The sequence below is a fragment of the Chinchilla lanigera genome, unplaced genomic scaffold, assembly GCF_000276665.1.
Source record: "Chinchilla lanigera isolate Chin_1 unplaced genomic scaffold, ChiLan1.0 scaffold00131, whole genome shotgun sequence".
Lineage (NCBI taxonomy): Eukaryota > Metazoa > Chordata > Mammalia > Rodentia > Chinchillidae > Chinchilla > Chinchilla lanigera.
Window position 1 is genome coordinate 2788225 of NW_004955532.1, and position 12144 is coordinate 2800368.

Sequence of the window (12144 nt, forward strand, 5' to 3'; positions counted from 1 at the left end):
CAAGAAATCAACCAATAACAAATGCTAGAGAGGCTGTGGGGAGAAAGGAACCCTAGTCCACTGCTGGGGGGAGTGTAGAGTGGTGAAACTACTGTGGAAATCAATTTGGAGATTCCTCACAAAACTGGGATTGGAAGTCCCATTTTACCCATCTTGTGGGTATTTTCCCAGAAGAATTAAAGACATCATACCACAGCGATATATGTGCACCCATGTTGATAGCAGCACAATTTGTTATAGTTAAATCTTGGAAACAACCCAGATGCCCATCTACTGAGGAATGGACAAAAAAGTTGTGGTATTTTTATACAATGGAGTATTGCTCAGGTATTAAAAAAGACAAACTCAAGGATTTTATAGGTAAATGAATGCAACTAGAGACCATACTCATAAGTGAAATAAATCGGACCCAGACGGGTAAACATCATATTGTCTCCTTGGTGTAGGAACCTGAAAGACTAGGTAAAACTCAAAACATACAATAGATGATCGGAAAGGGAAAGAAATTGCTCCAAGGAAGGAATGAGTGGGATGAGGGAAAGGAGAAGAAAGATAGAAGGAGCCCAAAATATAAACATATATATGAATAGCTGTGATAACTCTATTGCTGATGTCTGATGATCTATTGAAATGAACAGTTAATGATTACAGTTTTTATGATCGATTGTGCATGCTTGTGTCTGGTGGTCTGAGCAACTGATTTGAAGGTAACAATATGCAATTTGATTACAATGGTGAACTCCTACCTTCTTGTCTAGTGACACTTTGTATTATCTCTACTGTTTTATCAAAGAATTACTTTCTTATTCCCTATAATGGTTTTTCATTTTGGGTTTTTAAAAAAATTTTTATTTTTATTTTTTCTGGTACCAGGGAATGAACTCACCACGTTGCACTTGCCAGGTAGGCGCTGTGCCACTGAGCTACATCCCCAGCCCCTTCCCTATAATGGTTTGAGCAATCTTTCATTCTTAATCTGGTAATCTGAGCAGTGTAATTAAGGATAGTGATATGTAATGTAACAACCACTGTTGATTCATATTATTTTGTCTTGAGACTCTATATCACTTTGAGTGTTCTTGCTTTGATTTATTTTTGTTTGTGATACTGGTATGCTGCTACTGTTCTATTTGTTTTTGTTTGTTTCTCATTTACTACTCTCTTTAAGATAATAATAAAAAAAAAAGACTGGCCAAATCAAGGACACATATTAACTCTGGTCGACCCTTGCATGGTTTTGCCTGACCATGTATGATGTAATTCTTGTATTCTGTGTTACCAATCATGTAGTACCCTGTTACCTCACTTGCAAACCATATTTAAACTGAACTCAAACCTGACTGTAGGTCGATGACTTGAAAACTCAGTTTTCCTTGGCTGACCGGCGTTACAAATAAAGTCTGTCTTTTGAACTCCTTTGTGCAAAGAGTCTTTCATTGGTCTCTAATCTGAAACGATTCCACATGTATTTAACAGTGCATTTGATAGAATCCATCTTACAACTAGTTTTAATTTGGCTTCCATGACACCTTGCTCCCTTACTGTCCCTCTCATCTCATTGCTTACTCCTTCCTTCTTTCCTCTATTAGACACTCCTAATTTTCCTGACCTAACCATCAGAACCCAGTGTCAGATTTAGCCCACCAAAATCAAATGCTTTCAGTCTTAGGTCTTCAGTCACTTTCCATCTTGCTTAAAGTAAAAGCCAAATCCTTAACATGCTGTTCAAAGTTCCTCCCTGATCTGGCCGTTAATATTTCTCTGCATACCTTTTCTCCATGCACACTGATCTCTTTGTTCTTCCTTGACATGCCAAGTACACTGCCACATGAAAGCTTTTGGGCTTATTTCTTAACAACAACAACAAAAAAACAAACAAAAAAAACTTCCCCAGTTTTCTCTTCTGCTACCTTACTTGAATTCAAAGCATTACTCAAAATTCAGCTCTCAGAGAAGTCTTTCCTTGGCTCCTATACTGACCCAGTGCCTTCCCTCTAACCTGTAGCCACCCGCGGCTACTCATCATCCCTACACTACTTTAGTTTCTCTTTTTAAAAATTATCACAATTTTAGTTACTTATTTGTGTACTGTCCATTTTCTGTTCTCTAAAAGGAAAATGCCATGGGAACAGGGACTTTTGGTCACAACAAAGCGATAGCACTCAGCAGTTGTTCCCTAAGCATTTATTCATTGAATAGATGAATGCTTATGTATGCATGTATGCAATTGCTGCGTATAATTTGCTAAGAAAATAGTAATTCTAATGTTGTAGTATAAGCTTCAGTGATTCTGTTTGATCAAGAATAAATGAGTATGGTAGAGCACATTCCCTTTGCTTTTATTTCTTACCATCCACATTCTAATTCTCCCTATGATGCATTTCCTTAGATCTTTCTGCTATTTGAGCTGGCAGGGATTTGTGGATTTTGCCTTTTTCCCAGCATTGTTTACTGTTAAGGTTCTTATCTTTTCTTCAACTATTTATTAACTAAAGAAAGGATAACAAATTATTTGGTATAGTTAGGCTACAGGATTCCTAAGTTCTTCTAATTTATAATTTTTCTATAAGTTGAACCTTTAGAAGTCTAATACTCCAGCCAGGCATGGTGGTACACAGCTGTAAATCTCAGTACTCAGGAGGCTGAGGCAGGAGGACCACTGCAAGTTTGAGGCTGCCCTGGGTTACATAATGAGTTCAAAGCCAGCCTGAACTACATAGCAAGAACCTGTCTAAAAACAACAGTCTGATGCTCCATTAGATGTTTTCAAAGTTAGTATGATGTTCTGAACATTTTAATTATTAGACCACTGCCACCTAAAACCACTTATTAATTCTACTATTATATAATTTGCTTTATACATTATTTATATTCACCTAAATCAAGCTTGTTTTGGCAAATAAGCTTTTAAATGATAAATCTTACATATATATCTTACTAACAGTATGGTTCATGTTTGTCTTTAAAAGCATTTTTGTGTTACATTGTCAGAATTTTAATTATTCAAAATTATACTTGTCTCTAACAGAAAGAGGACTCTAGAGATTCTAAAGTCAAGATTTTGCAAAATTTCTCCTTCTTGTATGTATACACAGGATAGTTAACATAGTTGTTCTACTGTCTTCTATTTCTTTGCTGAAGGAAACTGCAGTGAGTCCTTGATTGATCAATATTGCATGTCTCTATCTGTTTTCATGAGAAACCACTTTGAAGATATCAATATGTAGTATAAGAATTGTTAATTTCCTACCACTGTTTGTAATTCTGTATTGTCTGTACTGTTCTTTTGTTATTTTGTAAAAGGTTCTCTGTCTGTTCATGTTTTCCTCCTTTTATTTTTAAAATTAAAAAAAGAAAGTAAAAAAAAAGATTTTGCTTGACTTTAGAATTTCAGCTTTTAAATCTCTGTTCTTTACATCTTTTTTTCTGAAGTATCTGGTCTCAGGTTATGTATTTTTTTAACTGTAAGGTCATCCATTATAATGTCCATAATTAAGTTTACTATACTGTTTGTATTTAACTCTTGCAAAGGAGATACTTTTTATTAATCTGGAAAGACTAGAAATCTGTGGCTCTAGGGACTCAACCCTGTTTAGAAAAGCTAATTAGCAAGCTAGATGAGGCCTAGAAACCACAGAACGAGTCTCACTCCAAAGAGGTTGGCTTTATACTGAAACCTTGGGTGCTTTAAAATAGGGTAAATGATTCTCCCTGTTCCTCTTTCAACTCGTGTTTCCCTCCCAGAGAAACTAGATTTGTTGCTGGATGGTTGACACCGTTGCTGTTCAATGCCATATAACTCCTGTCAGAGCAGAGTGCTTTCGGCGCTGTGTACAAGTCACCGTTGTGATTATACTTAACAGTTCTGATTCCCTGAGACATGTGTGGTCCAGGATAGAGTAGAGGTGGTGCTTTTGTGTGAGCCACATTGTCTGTATTACTTTGTTAGATGTTATTATGTCCAGATTTTTAAATAGCAGGAATTAAAGATTAAGATTTTTAACTTAGCTCCTCTTTACATTGTCTTTACGGTTCAGAGAAATGATCACTTTTCATAGTTTAACTATTTCTCTTTCTGTTTTCATTCCTTTTCCATACCCCTGGTATATTTCACCCAACATCAAAAATGTCCTTTCAGAAACACAAAGTAGATCTTTTCTACAAACTACGCCATGTGATGAATGAACTTATTGACCTGCGAAGGCAGCTACTATCTGGTCACCTGACGCAGGATCAGGTGCGGGAGGTTAAGCGGCACATCACCGTGCGCCTGGACTGGGGTAACGAGTAAGTATAAATGTTATTTGGGCATCTCTTAGTGTTACATATGATAACTCGGGCCTCGTGGAAATTGAACCTGATCCAAACTTCATTTTAATGATTCAAAGACCGTGGCGATAAAGTTGAGCGCAGAGGCCCTGGGTTCAACCCCAGATGCTGCCAAAAGACAAGGAGAAAACAAAGACTCCTGTGAATCTGATAACTTGTTACTGCCCTGGAGTAAAATTCTAAGACTTTGGCACTGGAAGTTAGGGTAGGTAGTATTCAGATGTTATTTCATCATAGATGCAATAATTGATGTAAAGTTTAGGTCCTTCTGTCTCATTCTCTTAAAATCAGGTCCGTTGAACTTTGAAGTAATCAGGTTGCTTTCTTCCTGTATACTACAGGATATATACATATACTTGAAGTATATTAAGTATGCATTTGAAGCTCTTTTTCCTCTCAAGATGTCATTGAAATAACAGAGAATAAAAGGAATGAGAAGGGGCCGAGCAATAAATGAGATGTATGAACCCATTTCTGGAAGCTGGGAAGTAGACAGAATATGATGCAATGAAAGGAGGGTTGCAAGTGGACCTTAGAGATTAGAAAAGGGCTGACCTAGCAGTGTATATAAGGAATAATGCACCCAGTGAGCATACAAACAAATGAAAATCAACAGTCTGGAGGAAAAATTGGGTATTAAGAAATTAAACTGTGACCTTGTTGTTCTGCCATTTAAGTTTCAAAGTATAATGACCACATCCCTCCCAAGCCTGCCAGTCACCCACTCAGGTACAAAAACTCCCTACATTTCTTTTAGTGTATGTCAGATCTGACTGAACAAGCAAGCAGCACAAGGTATTAGAAATTGTGTAGCACAGAGAGAAACCAGGAAGAATTAAATATCTTGTCCTGGAGGAAATAACCTGTCCCAAGAGAAAATTAGGGATTTGTAAAGAACTTTAAAAAAAGACAAAACTTTGTAATATCCTCATATAGACTCAAGAAAACCCACTATGTAAAATAAGATTTTATGGAAAGGAATGAAATGTAACTTCAAAATACAAATTCACAGACTGGGTGTGGTAGTGCATGCCTGTTACCCCAGCGTTGGGGAGGTTGAGGCAGGAGGATCATTGTGAGTTCGAGCCCAGCCTGGGCTACAAAGTGAGCTCAAGGCCAGCTGAACTGCATAGCAAGACCCTGTCTCAGAAAGACAAAAAATAAATATAAAATAAAATAAAATTCATGATAAGAAAACAAAAGTTTTCATAGTCTTCTTGAAAATAGAAAATGGAAAATAACTGAAGAAAGAAGCTTAACATAGAGACTTTATTGGGGGATCCAACATCAGGAATTATAATTTTCAGAAACAGAACAAAGGAGATGTATAGGAAATTCTGAAAAAAAGAGATAATTTCCCCAAAAATAACAGTTTTTGGGTTAAAAGGACCCACCATGTACTTTATTTAATGAATGGAGGGGGCCCATAGTGAGGCACATTAAGATATTTTAGTATTCTAGGGATAAAGAAAAGCTCTCTGAAGATTTTAAGACAAACAAACAGATTCTCTTATAAAACAAGAAGAATTACAGCAGCCTCAAATATGTTACTGTTGGTTGGGTATAGGGGTGTACACCTGTAATCTCAGCAGCACTCAGCAGTGCTCAGGCTGAGACAGGAGGATTGCCATTAATTGGAGGCCAGCCTGAACTACATAGCAAGGCCCTGTCTCTCCCACTACCCCTGGCAAAAAAAACCAAAAACTGTTACTATTAACAGTGAATGCTAGAAGATAATAAGTACTTTTATTAGAGTTCCGTAGAGAAATGATTTACCAGTCAGTTTTATAAACAAACTATCTTATTAAATTTGAGGACCAAATAAAGTCATTGTAGGAATTCAAAGATATATACTAGCCACTTTTTATGGTTCTTTTTTGTAGAAAGGACTTGAAATATGCTCCTGCAAAGTAGAAAGTAAAACAGGAAGTTGAAAATGTGGCATCTTAATAAATGTGGGTGAACCCAACTGAGTGGTACTGGTCATCAATAGAAAAGAGAAAAATAAATACTAAATTGGTTATTTGTAATATTTTTGAAGGGATAACATCCTATTCTTGTTTGTTTTGTTTAATTATATCTTCTCTTGACTGCAAACAGGATTGTGGTGCACTACAGACAATTTGTATAATATGACATGAATTCAGGTGTACATAGATCAATTTGTTTTGTTTTGTTTTGTTTTTTAATTTTATTTTAAGGATAAAAGGAGGGAAACATTAACAGACATACAACATTTTACAACATATCACAAGCACAATACAGACAATACAGAGTTCCAAACAAAGTGGTAGGGAATTAACAATGGTGGTTGTATTACATATTGATATCTTCAAAGTGGCTTCTCATGAAAACAGATATAGACATGCAATACTGGTCAACCAAAGACTCATTGACAGTTTACATAGATCAATTTGACTTGGGGAAATGAAGAAATAAAGTATAATATGTTAGCTTACAGCTACTAATTCTAACTCTTTGGCCCAAAACAATAGTATAAAATGATATTGCTACATTTATTTTGAAAATCAATAGTCACAATAATTGCAAACATAAAATAACTTCTTTACCAAATTGTTACCCTTGAACTGAAGACACTAATAGTTGTGTAATTTGTCATGTTACAGTTGAACTGCAACTATAAAACTAGTAAATAAAGAAAATAATTATTTTTGAAGTATCAGTACTTCTTTATTATGAAGCTTGGAAAACAAACCAATCAGGTTTCACAATCATAAAGATAATAATGTAAAGGTGATAGTTTAGGAACAAGTTCAAATTATCCTTAAAGCTAGGAACATTATAGGTATCTCTTAGTAAATTACAGAACTACTCCACCATCATTAATAACTTTCTCAATGAAGTTTGTGTGTGTTGTAAGGGGTATTTATATCTCCATTTTAATAAACATGAGAAACAAAGTTCCATTCCCTCCTCTACTTTTCCTTCTCCTCCTTTCCCCTTTCTTTCTTTTCCCCTTTTACTACTCCATCTCCTTCCATATTCATTCCTTTCTTAGTCTTTATGTACTTTTTTCCTTCCATCCTATCTTCCTTTCCCTACCCACAGAAAATTTTCTCTTTCCCTACCCATAGAAAATACAGTCACTTAAAAACCTAGAAAAGGACTTTATAGGTATATCATTATTAAAAGAAAAAGACATCTTGCTTCAAATTGTTAGGAATGTTCTGTTTATTGCTTGAATTTATTCTTTTACATTTTTACATTCTATGTATTTTGAAAGAAGAGATGGTTTACTGTGAAAATGAAGTCATTTAATACCACTAGCTTATGCAGTATGATGAGACTGACACAAAAGCTGAGTACTGATAACCATATCCATTGTTCCAGTTTTATGCCCCAATATTTCTACACTTCTTGTTCCAGCAGACTTTCATAAATACAATACTGTATTGAAGTTGAACACTTGTTGATGTGTGGTAGATGTACAATGTCTGCTTGAATATATTTTAGTTTCTTATTTGATGTAAATATGCATATATGATTTAAAATTTTTATGCCTTCTCTATAAACTTGTAGACATATATTATATTCCTGCATTTTTAGAATCTATTTTATAAACTATTAATGGCTATTAATAGTATATTCAGCACATACATTTACTATGATAAGTATATGGGTCTTACTTATATGCACTATTATAATGAAATACTACTGTGCCCTTCTAAGACAATAGCTGTATTTTGCCTACTGAGGAAGGCAAGGCTGAGAAGCACCTTTTCCCATGTTGTATAGAACAGTGAGTGGTAGACCTGCTGTTTATGCCTAGAACTGATCCCAATTGCTGTATACAGTCCTTTTGCAGAGCCTTACCATCAAATTATTTCGGTGAGTCTTAAGACCAGGCAACTTGTTGCCAGTATTGGTAGTCAGTATACTATTTGATCTTTGTTTTATTCTCCAATATGAGTATTTCATGCTCTATAATATGTCTGATTTAATATTCAGTTAGAACATCTGAAGACATAAACCATATTGGTTCTGTAATCTTTGTTTAGATTTTAAATTAAATGCAGAACTTTCCACATGTATGTAGCAACAATTTTTATTTTGTATCCTCCAATTAGGAATTACTTATTTGGCCAAAATTTGAAGATTCAGGCCGTGGATTTATATGACATATTTACTGGTCCATTGCTTATGTGTAGAATCATTCCATAATTTAAAATTGTTAAAATTATATCAACACTTATAATATTGTGTTCTTCCAATATTAGGAGCTACATACATAAATGGTATGATACAAATTTATGTCCAATTAACTAGCCATTACCTCTGCTAAAGTGTCCCATATAGAGACTAGGTCTGTTAATTATATCCACTCGCAAGTGATTATAAAAAAATAATTTATCTAAGAGTGCAATTTTTATTAATGTAACATTCATACCTTTCATTAAGATGTTAAATTTCTTCTCAGTCTCTACTTCATCACTAAGTAAACATAGTATAGCTAAGTTAAAATTGCAGTAACCCAGGACTGACAGAGCACCATTGATCTCTGCCTTAGAGAAATACCAAAGTAAGAAATATTTCATTCTTAGAATAATGTATAGAATTTGCCTACTTTAGGTAGAAATTCTTTATAAGCTTTTATTGATTTTAAATATTTTCATACATTGTCTCAAGTGAAATAGTGTCTTTTGTTTTTTTGTTTTTTTGGTTTTTCTCCGGTACCGGGAACCGAACTCACGACCTTGTGCTTGCCAGGCAGGTGCTTTGCCGCTGAGCTAAATCCCCAGCCGAAATAGTGTCTTTTGTGAAGTCATGAAATTTAAGAAAAATCACTAATAATTTATAATTCTAGTTATTTTTTCTTTCCCTCACTCTCCTCTGTCATTTTTGTCCCTCCCTCTCTTTTCCACTTTCTCTTTCAGATTCCACCTACCTAACCCATCTATATCCCTTCCTTCCCACTTGGCTTATGGCCTTCACCAAGGTAATTGCTTTTAGATTAAGCAACACAAAGTAGTTTGATTTGTCACCTGAAGAAAATACCTCTCAGTGAGTTTCTCCTGAGGACATGCTTAGCTAGGACTCAGAAAGATTTGTGGCTCAGCACTTTCCCTGAGTATAGTGATACTTTCCAGCTTCAGAGCATCTGAAATTAATTGAAATTCCCAGTGACTTTTCAGTTAGGGTTTTTCTGATACTTGGTGTTGTACTCAGTGACTTTTCAGTTAGGGTTTTTCTGATACTTGGTGTTGTACTCACCAATCAGTGTCTTGCTATATTCCAGAAGTCTGGGATGGGCCCTAGCTCTGTTCAAAGTGTTTGTGGTCAAAACCCTTCAAGTTTTATGTTTCAGTGTGTATCTCTGCCTCTCCTCTCCTTTCCCCTCTCCTCTTTTCCTCTCCCTTCCTCTCCCTTCCCCTCCCCCTCCCCCTTTCCCCTCTTCTCTTCTGTCTTGTCCTCTCTCATCTCTTCTCTTCTCTCCTCCCATCTCCTCATTTCATCTCCTTTCATCTCTGTCTCTGTCTCTCTCATAAATGTTCAGTGAAAGATGGCTGTTTTTACATATTTTAAGTTATATAAATAAGCTGTGCTTTTATTAATATAGTTATCTGTATACTCTATTAAATGCATTAGAAAAGGGCAGTGCCCACAGGAAGTCCAAATATCTCCATACTTCTTTCTTTTTTTTTTTTTTTTTTGGTTTTTCTCCGGTACCAGGAACCGAACTCACGACCTTGCACTTGTCAGGCAGGCGCTTTGCCGCTGAGCTAAATCCCCAGCCCCTAATATCTCCATACTTCTACAACTAATTCTGGGAGAGAACTAAGGTCTACTGTAATTACTTAACTTTACCTTATATTCTATGTTTCAGATTTGTTTGTTTCCAGTTATTTTCTTTGATTCAGATGAGTATTACCAGGAGAAAAAGACAAAATAGAATAGAATATAGAACAGTGGTAGTGAACCAATGGCACACGTGCCACAGCCAGCTGATTGTTATCTTTGAAAGCTCTAAAAGGTTTGCCATCATTAATACAGAACATGGAAAATAAATGTAAAATTCAAAAAATTTGATATAGAGATTCAGAGCCTCAGAGAGCTCTACCTGAAAGAATACAGAGTTGGGAGTATGTTTTTTGCTGCTGTGTCCCCAAACTCAGCATAAGCCAATCATAGAATAGGCTCTAATAAATATTCATTGAAGTTTGGAATGAATGAATGATCGATTAGTGGTAAGTTAGGGGAGATTTAGTGTTTTTATAGGCTGTTCACCTTAGCAGTTAGTAAGACTTTAAAAACTCAGCTCTATGCTACATCTGTATGTATACATAGATGCTTGCCCCCTGCTTGTATCCTCCTGTTTAAAGAGTTTTTTATTTAAACACTATACCTCTTATCACAATTCCTGTACTTTAAGCCATATTTTGGCTAATTATATGACACATCATAGTAATTACTATAGCACCAGTAGTGGTTCACTTTTCCAGTTGATGCACTAAGTGCTTTACATAGATTAGTCCTTACTACAGCTTGTGATAGACAGAATGACTTGATAGAAAAGCCCAAATGCAAACCAACCAAGCTGACGTTATCACTCATGCTCCTGACTACTCTGTTGCACTGCCTGATTTTGCTTTGAAGATAGACAAGAGAATATGTTGACCAATCCCTGTGTTCACTGCTCCTAAGTAAGCCATAGGATGTACTAGCCAGGAACCTCTTCTTCCTGGTAAAATTGGTAGTCACCATGTATTGCTTCTCATGTGCAACATCTTTGCCTGCTTCCAGAGAGGATATTCACTAATTTAATTTTTGCCAATTATCCTTTTTCTGTTGAAGACAGTTTTAGTAGAAGGAAGTTAGCCTTCAGTTTTTACGAGATCACCCATTAGTCATTCATTCTCTTATTTCTCAAGATTGTGAAATCAAGAAACTGAAAGGTACTGTGCTGTAGCCACTGAGAGGACAGGGAAAGCACTCTGCTCTCAGAGGAAAAACAAAATGAATACAAACGTTTGCTTGGCTCAAAATTACTATATTCCATGTATCCAACACTCTTGGTCTAACACATGATATGACCTCAGAAAATATCTGTGGAGGGAGTGTATGGGCATGTGGGTGGGTGGTTTACTGCCCAAGCAAGGTAACAGTGCCATAGTGCTATGACAGAGTTTATATAGATGCCATATAGGCTCATCACTGTGTGTGGTGCACTAACAGAAGAGCACATATATTCAGTTCCATCCTCACTGACTTAGATGTCACCTGAGCCTTTCTTAAATTGTTATATCTAAAACATCTCTTTTGTTTGATTATTTATTTAGTCCTTTTTATCTGTTTATTTCCTAATTGCAATATTTGGAGTATTCCATGTAATTTTGGCTTCTGCATTCAGATTCAACCAGTCATATTTTTAAAAATGTTTTCACATTTAAAAAATTGTATCTGTTTTTTCTTGTTATTCCCTAAACAATACATCATAACAACTCTGTACCTGGCATTTATGTTTTATTAAGAATTATACATAATAGGGGCTGGGGATTTAGCTCAGTGGCAAAAGCGCCTGCCTGGCAAGCGCAAGGTCGTGAGTTCGGTTCCCGGTACCGGAGAAAAACCAAAAAAAAAAAAAAAAAAAAAAAAAAGAATTATACATAATATACAAAAGATATAAAGCATACAGGAAAATGTATTGCTTGTGTAGGCTGTATACAAATGCCACACCACTTTTATGTAAGGGGATTGAGTATGCTCAGATTTTGGTATCCATAAGGGGGTCCTGGAATCAATCCCCCATGGTTGCAAAGGAAACTCCAGTGATTAAAGAATATGTATGTAATATTA

General features: G+C 35.6%; 1 protein-coding gene across 6 annotated transcripts in view; it reads left to right on the forward strand.

Moving 5' to 3' along the window:
- Dock3 (dedicator of cytokinesis 3) overlaps positions 1-12144 on the forward strand; it is a gene marked incomplete at its 5' end in the record, with an annotated part of 457227 nt that overhangs the window by 171525 nt on the left and 273558 nt on the right. For all 6 annotated transcript variants that reach the window (XM_005410370.2, XM_013507624.1, XM_013507620.1 and 3 more), the window contains 1 exon segment: positions 4139-4287. In XM_005410370.2, coding sequence (XP_005410427.2) covers positions 4139-4287 — 149 coding nt within the window.